Raw genomic sequence first — 15,699 nt, forward strand, 5'->3', positions numbered from 1 at the left:
TCATCATTGGTACAGCTGACCAAATAGGAACAGAAAAATGATTACAAGAAACTTCTGCTATTCCAAATTCTAGAAAGAAAAGAAGACATGAACAACAACAAACCTGTCGTTGCAGTTTCCAAAGCTTCTCCACTTGAAGCAACTCTCCTTCTCTTTGATCTGAAAGAAAAGAGAAATCAGAAGTAAACAATAAAAACGAAATTGATCACAGAAGAAATAACACAGTTTATCCACATAACCCATATAAATATTTAGCAAACCTAAGCCACCATTGCAAAGCTTTATCATTTAACACACTGCTACATAGGAAGAGTATATATTACTGATTCATAAACATATTCAAGAAACCAACAAAAGCAACTACAAGGCATATCTCTACTATCTAAATGTTTTTGATTGTTAACATACTTGGATAGTTTAAAAATGACATAAAATAAAAATGCCTTAACCTTAAAAATCTGACTAGCAAAAAAACCTAACAACTAAAGAGTAACAATGAGTTAAATGAATGTGGATATAATCATTGCTAGTTTCATAAATGTATATGGTTGTTGATGTACAATTTCCCTGCATATGCCATATATAACGAGAGCACGTGGCTTATACAGGGTATGGTCCATCAAATAGACCCATGTGGAAGCATTTGTAGTCATCCAAACTCCCTAGATTTCAACCATTCTTATTTGCATACCTTGAAAAACATTCTTGCTCACCCTGTCATAAAAATCTGGGATAAACTTCTATTATTGCTACTTATAGTGTACATAGCTTTGAGAAAAGATATTTTTGCTGATTAAAGTTGTTTCTTTATAGTATGATGGTTGATTGGCTGACACCAATTTCAGAACTAACACAGCTTATTCTTGTTGTGTTTCAATCTTGCTATGTTATTTTCAGCTGTATTGATTTATTATTGATTTTAAATCTGATTATAAAAGCTTCAATAACAGGCCAGTTAAACTCGTATTGAAGGTTTAAAACTTCGACCCATGCTGAGGTTTCAGTCCCAGACCGGAATGATACGATATCAATAATTCTATTTATATATATAGTAATTATTAGATAAATATGTTTATTGTGTATAATTTAAAAATAAGTTGTATATTGATTTTATATAAGTTATTTGAACAACTTAATATAGTTAGAAAAAATAATTAAATATAATTTTATTTAAAGATGTATTAATAACTCAAATTAAAATTCATACATCATAATTATATAAATTAATTGTTTATTCATTTAATTAATTATTAGTTTAAATAATATATATTTTAAATAGTAAAAAAATATCAAAATATCAATTAAATAATAAAAAAATTAAATAATAATAATAATAATAAATTATCAGAATATAAATAAAATTTAAATCAGTAAAAAAGAATTTTTATAATATCAATTAATATTTTTTAAATTTTAAATATCTTTTTTATATATTTTATAGGGATAATTTAATGAGGCTTTATGAAAGCCTATTTGGCGTCGCGCGACGACGGAGGCGTCGTGCGACGCTTCCGACGGCGAGGCGTCCCGCGGTTCTTTGGACGGCCCCGAAGGAGTCCCGCGACACTTCCAGCGCGCCGGAAGCGTCGCGGGACGCTTCTGACAGCGCTGAAAGCGTCGCGGGACGCTTCTGGCAGTGTCGAAAGCGTCGCGGGATGCTTCCGGCGGCGTCCCACGATCGTCGACCACGGACAAATGACGCACACAAAATTTATTCACGTGTGGTGCCGGTTTCGCTTCCACACCAGAACGGTAAATTCTGGAGGTTTCAAGCGGCACGGCTTGACACTTCAAACACTGCTCATATTACATTTACTGGTCTGATGGTTAAGTATCAATGGGCAATGAAATGGATCACATTCAACCAAACATAGGCAAAAAGAGACTCTATAGCCACATTCACAGGAACAATGTAATTGATTTAATGAAGATATTACAAGGGTCCTTCTCTTCCTGATTTAATCAGTCACCTGTTCCATTCTATTAGACTTCCCTAAACATCTTATTCTCCAATGGTGATAGAATAATGGGCAAAAGAAGTATCTTTTTATTTAAAAAAAGTATTATAGTTTCCACATCTTAAATGCTGAATATCAGCTGACTTAGATAGAAAAAAAAAAATACTCCTTGAATTGCACTAATGGTGTGCCTAGATAATTCTTTATGTAATTGTGCACCAAATCAATTTCATAGTGCTCTCTGAAACCTCTATTACAAACTAAAAAAACCATATTTTCCAGTTATCAACCAATTCATTGTGTCCTTCACAGCATTGTGGTACCTATTTGTTGAAAAAAGGAAAAAAGACAAAAATAACAAAAATAAACAAATTTACATAAAAAGCATAAGTCTATTTTTATAAACAATATTGAATTTTTCAAACTTATCTTTTCCAGTAAAAAAGACGAGTGAGTTGTGGTTTCTTTTTCCTATTCGGAAGGAATATACTTAACAACATATCTTTTCAGTTCATCTTTCCTCCACGTTTAAGTTCATAAACAGTGCATAAAATGAGCTCAATTATCTTAGAAACATTGCGAACTATGTGAGTATAAACAATATTTAGTGCATAGATTCCTTATTTAAAAAAAAATAATACACACATAAATACAAAATATTGTGCAAATGAACAACGGCAGGGAAACCCATAAACCGACCATGATTTCTCTATAGAAAACTTTTATAAAGAGAAAAAAAATCCAAATCTACCTCGGATTCGTGTCATCGTCTCCGGAGTTGTGCACCGCGCGGGAGCGACCCATCGAGGATACGGGGAACGAAGCAAAAGCCCTAACAGTCCACGAAAAGGGATTCCGGGTCACGGAGGACGGAGCAGGACAAGGAAGCGAGAAAGGGATCGAGAGGAGCTATTCTTCTTCCATTAGGAGCTCGGAAGGTAACTGGATCGGGGCGGCGATCTCACAGAGGCGTCGTGATCGGCGGAGGAGGCGGAACGACCGATCGAGCTTTTGTCTCGCCAGGACCTGTGACCGACACAACAATCCAATGGACGAAAGGCCGTAGCGTTCATGTAACGAACGGTTCAGATCATCTGACAATGGAAAAATGGTTAAATCTCACTGGAGCCCCTCCTATTATTACTTTCTACATCTTCAAATCAATTTTCTTAAAATCAGCAGTATTATTTTATATAAAGCAGTTTTAAGACAGAGAAGTATTATAAAAAAAATATTTTTTTAAAAAAAAATATTTTTTTTAAAAAAAATCTAACCTTTATTAAATTCTATATTATATAGATGTCAATATTCCAGCAAAAAAAAATAACCCTGTCTGAAAGGCCTTCCAACACTGTTTTGAAGAAAGATAAATCATGCAAGTCATGATTTGTTAGATGCTAATATTGATATTTAAATAATTAAATTTTAAATGTCATGGCAAGACTGTTATAATAATTAATCAATGATATAATTAGGATTTTAAAATGGGCATTCTATTCATGGAAGCCATGATCCAAAGCAATATTAATTTAAAATAATAAATATAATTAGGATGTCTTGTCCATTGTCCATGGTGGCAATACATCATGTGATTAAATCAATGCAAAATGTCCAAAAATGTCTCCTTCATCACAACTCACAGGAACATTGGAGAATGTTCAAACAGTGTAATGCCAACCACAAATGAATCTACACCTACTTACTATAGTTCTTTTTATATTTACTAAATACAATTTTTATTCTTTAAATTTATAATTTTTCATAATTAAATTTATTTTAATATTCAGTTAAGTAAAATTTTCATTACATTGTGGTAAATCATAACTCCTTGATATATTGTTGAAAAGTTTACCAAGACAAAGAAAATTACGACTAAAAGAAATATGGGCCAACATTACACGAGATTTTAGATTAATGATATGGGCTAATATGTTGGTAAAAGTGAGTACGTTCACTCCTAGTATCTCTGTCAATTTGCTCCTGTCAATTCATTCTAAGACCAATATGAAAAAAATAAATCACAGACGACTATTAAACTTTAATATATATATATATATATATATATATTCAACTCTATAGTTAATGAGAGAAAGAACATAATAAGATATATATATATTCATTTTTAAAATTTTTTTAGCTATCTGTTATACTATAGTAAGATTTTTTTTTTTTTAGAATTTAGGGTTATAATATTAAATATAAAATAAATTTAAATAATATTTTTTTAATTTACACTGCTATGGGGTATAAAAGTCCTTAGGCTAATATAAAAGTTTTAATTTGTTCTAAAATCTTTCACCAAAATATTTTTCAAAAATAATTGTGGAAAATTTTTTAAGGGAACCTTTTAGAAAAACATATTAAAGGTTTAAATAACCATAAAATATATTATTTTTTATTGCTTTTCTATAACCCTCACTTTTGCCTAACTTTATTAATGGTAAAATATATATACTTTTTAAAAATCACATTAATAATTGTAAATGCCCATAACGTACCTCACTCTTGTTTTTCATGATTCAATTTTTTTTTTCTTATTTATCCTATCCGAAAATTGGAAGGATGATTAACTGAGAATTCAATTTTTTTTTTCGTATTGATTTTATTTAAAAATTGAAAAGATGGTTAATTGAAGATATGGCTATTATATTGACTGGATATAGATCTCACTTTGCTGTATAACATAAGAAACGTCAGTGCCGAATCAGGGAAGGGGTCCCGACGTTGGTCCTCCGACGCTCAAGTCAGTTACCAAAAAGTGAAAAGAAAATGGAGTAACAATAAGCACAGTCGTGAATAGTGAATAACACGTACCTCCGTCGGTGCATGAATCCCCTTTTATATAGCGCCCCAACGGGCAACGTGCGCGCTCCTCAAGGCATAGGCACGTTCTCCAATTTGGTCTATGAAATGACCTGCCAAGAAATTACATCTGACACCATACCTTAATAGGACATGCATATCACTAACAAGACAGTAAAAGCTTCCGTCATACGATTCACCTGTTGACCATGCCACGTGTCAGTAGCACTATCTCCCAAAAGGATACTGAGAGATATGACAATGATCTCACTGTTCGGCCAAGCGAGGTGACCGATCGGTTGGGACTCCTCTGATCGGTCGACCTCTGTTGTTCTTCCTTGTGGTGACTGGGTATAACAACTTGTTATCACTCGATCGGACTAACGCTTCGGTCATCCCAATGGTCCTTTGCTTCGTGATGAGCGCCTCATGATCTTGGATGTACGGGCATTCTTCTTGGATCAGCTTTTGCCGGTCGGAAGCTTTACGCCCAATCGACCACTACCGTAGAGCTTCGCTGGACCCCCTTTTGGAGGGTAAGCTCGTTGGTCATTTGGCGTTGATCTCCTTGATTTTGACCTCCACGTCGACTGCTATCTCCGCCCTTTGACCCGCACTTAGTGGACCCTCAGTTATCACCACATCACAAGTCTTCCCCTCAAGTCTAGTCAAAGGAGACCGTTGTTGGACCTCGTGTTTATTTTGATGTGATCAACCAAGTTATGTTGGATCCTGTTTTGTTTTAATCCCTGTGTCTAAGTGTGCAAGAGTTTATGAGCACAGGAAGTCGAGCGGAAGATGCAGCTAGCGAGAAGGATGGCACGGGAAGGGAGCCGACGGGCTCTGTGCATCCGAGGGACGAAAGGGCTGCGGAAGAGTACACTGGTGGACGAGAAGAATGTATGCGGCATTCGAGGGATGAGAAGTCGGAGCGGAAGCCTACTCGAGGAGAAGGCTGGAAATTGGATTCGGGTGAACCCTATTTCAGTGGCCGAAATCACCCAAGAGATCGCAGCAGTAAAGGAGCGAAATGGAGATGCAAGTGTTGCTGGAGGCACCTTCAAAGGCTGTTGAAGGCACTTTGCGCCTTCCATGACTGGAAGGCGCCTTCGATGAACAATGAGAAGGCACCTTACAAGGCTATGGAAGGTGCCTTCAGCCAGTCAAACTAGTCGTTTGCAAGTGGATAAAGCTTTATCCACTTGCCACGCTGGAGGCACCTTCCAAGCCCTTTGGAGGTGTCTTCAAGCTTCAGATAAAATTTTCCAGGGGTTATAAAAAAACCCCTAGACCTAGGAAATCAACAACAACTTGAGAACAACTATTGTAATCATTTCCTAGTCTTTTCTAAGCTTTTCAAAGAGTATAAGATGCTTCTCCGCCTACAGAGAAGAAGATTTTTCTAGTAGAGCTTCACAACCGCCTTGGATTAACAACCACCTAGGTTGTAACCAAGTCAAACTGTTTGCCTCTTCTTTTATTAGTTGTTCATTTTTGAGATTATATTTATTATGATAGTGCTACTAATCTTAGTTTGAAAAACAGAGAAAGGTTTTTTATTTTCTTTATAGACGTTCGTCCTCTTACCGACCCCGCCGCACCAACAAATGTAAATCCGAGTGATGGACGAGCAGTGATTCAGGTGACCTTAAGCCGCTCGGACACTCTTTATGCTATGGTTGTTGGTCGACTCATATCTTCTAATCGTTGTTCGCCTTAGTTTATTAGCTTGAACTCAAGTGTCACCCTATAATGAGCGCCGAAATTTTATTGTTGACTCGGAGATCTCATTCACCGACGGGCCATTTCTTTCTCTACGAAATCGACGGACGGTTGGCAACAACACTTAGCAAATTTTTCCATTTCTCTGCGCTTTCTCGGATGAGCGTCCTTTCATAGTGGTTGACGTCATCTAAATTTCTATAAGGTTGTGCAAACCTTTGATCCTTATAGCCGAGCACGTGGCCATGCCTTTTAATTAAGTCCCATTAATGCCTTCCTGTAGCCGACTGTCACGTCTCCTCCTCATTACCGTCACACGCTTGACGTGATAAGTGGATATTCGTTGATAATGTGACAGACGCCTTTTCAAATTCTATGGTCAGATCTTATCCTGGTTTTACACAACCCTTGATCGGACGGCTCAGAGCAATCTACCACGAGGATTATAAAACCTCATTTGCTCATCGTCTCCTTCACATTGCCTTGTCCTTTCATTTTCGTTTTCGAGCATGCTCTGTGACGCTTCTCCTCCTCATCTTCGTCGGCGATCTTTCTCAATAAGGTTCTTCTTTCTTTCCTTCGTTGAATCCATGTGTCGCTTCTTCTCAATTTCTTTGTTTTCAATGGTCAATTCTCTGTAACCTCTTGTGTCCATAATCGAGCTCTAGTACACTTCCACCAAGTCCAAATTTAATGGAGACGAGATAGACCAAATGAAATCTACCTACCACTTCCCCTCTGACTATCAGAGAGTCATTCCCTCTGCCTATGACCGGCCCCATGAGCCTTCAGCTAGCTTCCTGTCCTTCTTTAAGGACTAGTTTTATGCTGGTCTTCGATTTCCAGTTCATCTTTTCTTTTTTGCCGTCTGTAAATATTTCCACATCTCCCTACAATAATAGTATTGAACTTGTTTAGGTTGTTGTGCGGGGTTGTCATGTTATTTTATCTGCACGACATCCCTTTAGTGTCTTGGGTCTTCCATTACTATTATTATCCTAAATTATCCGAGCCAAAGACCTTTTTGTTCCAAGTCCGAGTTGACTTTGTCTTTTTTGAGAAAATGTCTTCCTCTAATAAGCACTAGAGAGGCAAACTATTTTTTCGTTTGCTTTCCCACTCGTCCAGACTTTCCGACCGGCTGGCAAATGGAAGTGATGCAACCTCTGTCGCTTAGGAGATACCGAAGCTGATCAGAATATCTCCAAGCAGCCTCCAGTTTAGCTGGTCAGAAGTATCACATCCACCGGATGTTGTTGAAGGGCGTCTTATACATGTTCATACTAAGCTTGATCCACATGTGGTTGTTGTCCAGCCTAGGTATGTTCTTCCTTCTCCTCATCTTTGAATTTAACTGACTTTTCTTCCTTTTTGCAGCCCAAATCATGTTGAGGGCGCGTCTAAGCAACAGGAGCAGGCTTGCGGACATCAAAATCAATGTTGTGGGTGTGTCCTAGCTAGAGAGTAGTGGCCTACAATCGGTCACCCACTCCGACGATCCGTTGTACGAGGCTAGAGGGGCACACGCGCCGGCCAACAAGGGTGGAGCGAATCAGACGGTGGCTAGTGATGTTGCGGCTGCTACAACAAACCTGCCTCCTGAATGACCATCCATGTTGTCGATTGCGGTGCCCTCAGAGTCGACCACATCAGGCGAGCCTCTAATACGACGCAAAAGACATCGCGGGGAAGCTTCTTCCCAATCGGCCACTTCGGCCTTGCTGACCCCTGCACGTACTAGTTCGCGCCTCTCCTCCGAGCGGGGTGAAATTTCATCACCCGCCTTTCCTAAGCTGGCAGGCATCTCGATCCCTACATCTGTGTCATCCGACCGTATACCATTTCTATCTGCGTTGTCGTCAGGGACCTTATGCACACCACATGTCGCGTATATTGTTAGTATTAGCCCTAGTACCAATTATGAGATAATTGTAAAGGACTCATTTTGTATCATATATCATTATTAATAAAAGACAAAGTTGGTTATTATATTTATTTCAGTTCAGTGTCAATTGAATAAGTATAATAATGTCCTTGGGTAGTAGGTTCTTATCTACAGTATATCAATTGGTTGAATTGATAGTGAGATATTATAGAGAACATTACTCTTAACTATTCTTAGTCGAGCATTAATATACAAGGACAATATTAATGTGTTGAGACTAGCATGTAGGTCGACGGATAACTTGATTTCACAAGTCATGGATATGAGATATCAGGTTGACACATGAGTATATATTAGAGAACATATATTGAATGACCCCCCATGAGAATGTTTCATGAATTGTTATATAAGTGTCATAAACATTCTCATGTGACTATTGGTATGAGTAGTCCTTAGACCTGAAATCACTATGGTTCCCTACATAAGGAGTTGTGCACTTTGGTATCGGCAAACACCACCTGTAACAAGGTGGACAATAAAGTCGATCACTGGGTATGTAATGAATTATGCGGAGGGATATGAGTGATGTAGATGTGATCTATCCCTTCCATATGACGGAAGAGATATCTGTGGGCCCCTTGATTAGTAGGACACAAAGAAAGCACGGTCATGCTCAAATGAGTCAATATGAGATATTGAGCTTATTTGATTTAATGTGTCTACTTAGAGATCAAGAAACACAAAGGTTGATAAAAGAATGACACGGTCTATGCCTCATTGATCAATCTAGATATCAAGGATAGAGGGACCAAGTCATACAAGATAATAGCCACGAACAGGTTAGGTCAGATTTTGACCTTCTCATCACTTGGGTAACAATGATGCCTTGCTAGATGTCACTCATTGCTTATATATCTAAATGTTGATTTAGGTACATTGTCAACGTTACAAGAACTTATTGGGTCACACACAAAGAACAAGTAGATTTGGAGATGAGTTCATATAATAAATCATTGGATTAAGTCTTATCCGAATTAGACTTATTGAGTTAGACTCAATTAAATCTAATTGTTGGATTAAGTCCAATTCAAACTAAACTCAAGAAGTCAATTCAAATTAATGAAATGTGATTCATTGAATTTGAATTGTATGAGATTAATTGAGTAAGACTCGATTGAATTAGACTTGAGTTAGACTCAACTGAATTAGACTTGAGTTAGACTCAAGTGAGGATTAATGAGACATTCATTGAATTTCGAAATTCAATGATACATTTGATTCAATTTTCGAAATTGAAATGAGGAGTTATTTGAAATGAGGAGTTACAAGTGTGTGGTCCTTAATGGAGTGTAAATGCTCATTAAGGCTATTAATGTTAATTAAGTGTTTTCATTGGATGAAAATACTTAAGTGTTTTTCTCTTCATTTTGGCTTAATGCTCTTCATTCTCCTTGCTCTTCTCCTCTCTTGGCTGAAAATCCATTCTCAAGGTTGCTAGCACAACCTTTCTCCATCTTGTGAGTTTGTGAGACAAACGAACGCTTGTTCGTGTGGATACCGTAGAGGCGCGAACGTGAGATCGTGCTGTGATCCGAGCTGTCGGGAGTCCGTGAGCACGCTACAAAGGTATAATCTCTCATGTTCCTATGTAAACTTAGTATATTTTTCTTCTCTCTTCGCATGGATCTTCTGGAGGAAATAGGTTTTTCCGCTGCGCGTTTGCGTGTTTAGCAATCTATTTCCTTACATATATGTCACCACACTCCTCGCTGGCAGCACATGTATCTATCATTCGGTCGCCTCTCATGCCCAAGCCCATGGGTAAAGAGACTTCTGAGCCCTCTGGTCCGAGCGGCCAGAGGCATATAATAGTCATCATCAACTTGCCCACTGTTGAATGGAGTCAATCGGACGACGCCGAGACCCTTTCCCTCGAGCACAAAATTCAAATCCAAGGGCTACTAGTATAGGTCTGGGTCGATGCTAAGGCCTGCGCAGTGGTTCATCCCCCCGGGGGAGCTCGCGGACAGCCACACACAAATGTCCACTGGGGTATGTATATTGCTTCTTGATTTACTTTCTTATACCCTGCTCGGTACTTATGATCTTATTGCCACCGCAGTACTAGGTCGAGAGCCTGGTCGTATGCCAAAGGCTAACATTTTTGGAGCACAAAGTCCAGCAACTTCGCGCCCCGAGTGACATCCCCGAGGCTTAGCTAAAGGCCAATCTGTAGAAAAACTCTAAGCTGCTACAGGCAAGGAGGAGCAGGAGTGTTGAGCGGGTCTCATAGTTGGAGCAGCTTAACAAGCAGGCCAGCTTTTTTGAGTCGAAAATCAATTCTGCCAACACCAGGAAACTCCGAGCCATTGAGGACCTGGATATTAAGAACAAAGAAGCTCGGGTCTTAGCTCAGAATCTGAAGGAGGTCGAGACCGCTTTGATCATCGAGCAGGAGAGCTAATTGACTGAACAAGCCTTAGTGAAGGTCCAGCTCACTGCCAAGGATGTCAAGCTAGCCTCATTAAGGACCGAGTTGGAGGCATCTCGATCGGCTTTCAAGATCTATCAAGAGGGGGAGGCCGACAGTTCAAGGTTTTCAAGCATGATTACCTCTGCTTGGACTCCTTCAATGATTAGCTCACAGACTGAGCGCTCCGCCTCCTCAACTTCGACATTGATGAGACCCTCGATCGGCTGAAAGACGATTGCTATCTCCCTACCACAGTGACTAACAAGATCATCAATTGGGAGAAGCTGATTGAGTCGCTGCTAGATAACGTGATAGATTATCTCGAATAACCTCCCCTCTTTGCTTCGCAAGCCTCCTTTTGTACTCCCACTAGTATTGGTGTAATTTCTCTATGTCAAGGTTGACCAGGTTGACTAAGTCTGAATTAGCTCAAGCTTGAGTCGTAATGTGCAAGTTTCGTTATTTGACAATATATAAAGATTGTTTTGATAATGTATGGAGATTGCAGGAGCAATTATCCATTTGGAGAGATTGGTCAAGGTTAACCAGTTTAATGTGAAGAAGAGTTAAGTAGGTCAAGATTGACCAAATACTTGAATAAGAAGTTCAACGGGAAGGTTGATAGAAGATGAAAATCCAAGTAAGTCAGTATTGATCGGACACTTGGTGAGAAAATCCTGGTGAGTGAAGCCAAGCAGAAGGGAAATCCTGGTGAGTGAAGTCAAATAAAAGACCTAGTGAATGAAGATAGGCAGAAGAAAAATCTTGGTGAGTGAAGCTAGGTGAAAGACCTAGTGAGTGAAGCTAGGCAGAAGGGGAATCTTGTGAGTGGAGTCAGGTGAAAGCCCTAGTGAGTAAAGCTAGGCAGATGGAAATCCTGGTGAATGAAGTCAGGTGAAAGACTAGTGAGTGAAGCTAGACAGATGAAAATCTTGGTGAGTGAAGCTAGGTGAAAGTCATAGTGAGTGAAGCTAGACATTGAGGAAGTCTTGGTGAGTGAAGCCAGACGCGTGGAAATCCAGGAACGTTTAAGGTAACCGAACACCTGATGTTTGGAAGTCTAAGTGGGTCATGGATGGCCAGACACTTGGCACGATGAGAAAAGTCCAAGTGATCAAAGGATTGACTAGACATTTGGCACAAGGAGAAAAGTCCAAGTGGGTTAAAGGATTTGACCGAACACTTGGTGATGAAGTCCCAACAGGTCAAGATTTACCAGATGCTAGGCACGGGTGAGTCCCAATAGTTCACAGTTGACCAGATGTTGGGTATGAGAACCCTATACTTGAGTTAGTCAAGTTAGGGTTGGTCAATCGATCAGCCGATCGATTGGAGGTCATTCGCGCAGGAGAGCAATGTGCTCCCCAATCGATCAGTTGATCGATTGGGTCGCTCCAATCGATCAGTTGATTGATTGGGCCGCTCCAATCGATCGGTCGATCGATTGGGGTTTGATTTCTCACAGTGACGTGAGAAAAAGTCGGAATCAATTGGTCAATCTATTCCGGGGCTTTCTGTGAAATCATAGAAAGACTCTGGATCGATCAGCTAATCGATCCAGCTACACCCAATCGATTGGTCAATCGATTGGGATATGACTGTTGCGCGGGATGCATGTTTTAGACGCTTGGGATTGCTGGGATTTGACGTAGCAATCGATTAGGAGGAGGCCCAATCGATTAGGAGCCCTAAATTGTACAGATATAAAGGTGATAGTGAGGTTCAAATGACACATCTCTTGACTCCATCTTCTATGCTACTATTCACCTGACTTAGAGCCTTATAAGACAAGTGTTGCTGCACTTTCCAACTGGTCCGGAGATATCTACAAGTTACAAGAGATCAAACAAGAAGGTTTTCATTTGTTTTGTCATGTATTTACTTCTAGTTTTGAGTTATATGCTTGTGAAAGACTTGTACGAGGTTTCTCCACCTCCAATTGTTCTGAGAAGTAGTTTGTGTTCAGAGTGGAGAGTTTGTACCATGTGAATCCTTTGATTAGTCAGCTTTTCTTGAGGTGGATACTAAGTAAATCCTTGTGTTAGCATTGAGAGGTTGCTTCGAGTCTATTCTGCTGTAAATCATCATCATCGAAGCGCGAGAAGTTATTTACCCCCCTCTAGCTCCAAAGTGACCCAACAACGAGATGTTATATATACACTTTCAAGTATTAATGAATGAACGCCCGTCCGACGCTTCTTCTCTCTATCAGATTTTGCAAGTGTTAATGAATGCATTGTCGTTCGGCTCAAGTGGAGTTGTGTACCACTTAGCGTTTTGCAAAAATTTTCTAAGTATAATTCCCCACCATCCCAATCGTCGATGTAACTGGTCGCTGAGATGTCCGAGTAATCACTTTAGCGTTGCAGAACGACCATAATTTAGCGAAAGATTGCTGCTTCTAGCCACAACTCAATTTCTTATCATCTTTATTCTAGACTTTCATAGCCGTCAATCTGCTTTATTTGTCGTCGGCTCGGGTTTATAGTCGTCGCTCAGCTGTTGTTAGCATAGACTCAGGTTTATAGCCGCTGCTCGGTTGTTAATTCATTGATAAGGGTTTATAGTCGCCGCTCGACTATTGCCGTCGAGTAAAGTTTATAGTTATCGTCGGCTGTTGACATAGGCTAGGATTTATAGTCGTCGCTCTACTGTTGATTTTGTCGATAGAGGTTTATAGTCGTCGTTCAATTGTTGACGTAGACTAGGGTTTATAGTCGTCGCTCGACTGCTGACGTAGACAATGATTTATAGTCGTCACTCAACTATTGATTTTGTCGACAGGGGTTTATAGTCATCACTCGACTATTGACGTACACCATAATTTATAGTCACCGTTCGACTGCTGACGTAGACAAGGGTTTATAGTCGTCGTTCGACTGTTGATTTCATCGACAAGGGTTTATAGTCACTGCTCGACTGTTGACATAGACCAAAGTTTATAGCCGTCGCTTGACTGTTGACGTAGACTAGGGTTTATAGTCGTCGCTCAACTGTTGAAGGCGTAGATAGGGGATGACTAGCTTGGGATATGGTTGCTGTGTTGATTGGATGTAGACCTCGCTCTGCTCTGCAACACAAAAAATGTCAGTGTCGAGGAAGGGATCCTCGGCGTTGACCCTCCAACGCTCAAGTCAGTCACCGAAAAGATAGAAGAAAATGGAGCAACAGTGAGCACAGGTGCACATAGTGAGTAACCCGTACCTCTATCGATGCATGAATCCCCCCTTTATATAGCTCCCCAGCGGATAACGCACACACTACTCGAGGTGTGGGCATGTTCTCCAATTTATCCTATGAAAGAACCTGTTAGGAAAGTGCCTCTGATACCATACCTTAATACAGTATGCATATCCCTGATAAGATAGTAGAAACTTCCGTTGTACGATCCGCCTGTTAGTCATGCCTTGTATCAGCGGTACTATCTCCGAGAAGGGTATTGAGAGATACATCAATGATCCCTCTTCTCGGCCGAGTGGAATAGCCGCTCGACTGGTAACTCCTCCGCTCGGTCGAACTCGGCTGCTCTTCCCTGCGGTGACTCGACTCGGTAGCTTGTTTCCGTCTGACTGGATTAACGCTCCGATCGTCCCAACATGCCTCTGCTCTATGATGAGCGCCTGATGATCTTGGTTGTATGGGCGTTCTGCGTGGACCGGCTCTTTGCCAATCGGGCGATTCATGCCCAATCACCCACTAAAGGAGAGCTCCACTTGACCTCTCTTTGGTGAGATCGTTGATTATCTAACATTGACCACCTTGACTTTAACCTCCACATTAATTACTATCTTTGTCCTTTGATCCATACTTAGTGGGGCTCTTTTATTACCGCATCACTTATTTTAGATATATTAAAGGTATTTTAGGAAAAAGAGGATTTCACCGACTCATTAAAAGAAAATAATAGTAATAATAATTAATTTTACCAATTAAATGCATTATTTGGTTTAATGTTATTTACTATTAAGGATCATTTTTAAGTATTTTTTTACGCACAAAAATTGATATTTGAACTATAATTCGTAGTGGGCTAAATTCCTCAAATTTTCATTTTTCTCTTATTTTGATGTTTTTTAACTAGAAATGAATAACTTCTTTCAATTGAAGTAAATAGAAGCTTTTAATATTAAATTGGCGTTCAAAGATTTTTTTTAATAATATTTTATAAATGTCAATTTAAAATTTTATTTTCTGTTAGGATATTCTATTTTTAAAATATTAAAAGGTACTCAATTTTTTTTATCCTGAAGATATATTTTTAGTGTTCTCATATTAATTTTCGTCAAAGTTGCTAACACATAAAATAAAATTACTTTAATTCAGGCCAAAATTATCACACATAGAATACACTCTTATATTAACATATTTATTATTAATTTAATTAAAATTAATTAAAACTTATTCTAGATTACTTAAATTATATGTGACAAAAAGTGACTAGCCCTCCTCAAATATTTTTTATCATTGGCCTCGTAATAAAATAAAAAGAATAAATATAATGACAAAATGACTTTTTTTAGATAGTCCTTAATAGATTATTCTCTCGAAATTCAATCACTATTCTCGTGTAATAATGTATCACTTAAATACTAATCTGAGAACCCATTGCTTAAACCATACCTATTATAATAGGGATGATCCAATTTTTCTTGGAACACTAGTTTTTTCCCATAATAAAAAAGATAAAGAATTAATATATATATATATATATATATATATATATATAATTTTAAAAAAAATGTATGACCAAAAAAAATGTTCCTTATTATTATTATTTTTTTTCATATCGAAACATATCCCATTATATTTTACATCCTACAAGTATTTTTATTTTTATTGTTATTGTTACGGTGCATGTG

At 38.7% G+C, this 15,699-nt stretch overlaps 1 protein-coding gene across 2 annotated transcripts in view; it reads right to left on the bottom strand.

The window, feature by feature from the left end:
• The window catches only part of LOC122018940 (transcriptional adapter ADA2-like), a 44,842-nt gene that overhangs the window by 13,768 nt on the left and 15,375 nt on the right, over nucleotides 1–15,699 (bottom strand). Inside the window, exons 1-2 of one of the 2 annotated variants that reach the window (XM_042576417.1) lie at nucleotides 2,710–3,003; nucleotides 104–159 (exon numbers count right to left, since the gene is read on the bottom strand). The exons of the other annotated variant lie outside the window; for it this stretch is intronic. Coding sequence (XP_042432351.1) covers nucleotides 104–159; nucleotides 2,710–2,762 — 109 coding nt within the window. The 5' untranslated portion in view covers nucleotides 2,763–3,003. Of the gene's footprint in view, nucleotides 1–103; nucleotides 160–2,709; nucleotides 3,004–15,699 lie in introns of those variants that run through there. 2 annotated transcript variants of the gene reach the window in all.

The sequence above is a fragment of the Zingiber officinale genome, chromosome 9A (genome assembly GCF_018446385.1).
Source record: "Zingiber officinale cultivar Zhangliang chromosome 9A, Zo_v1.1, whole genome shotgun sequence".
Lineage (NCBI taxonomy): Eukaryota > Viridiplantae > Streptophyta > Magnoliopsida > Zingiberales > Zingiberaceae > Zingiber > Zingiber officinale.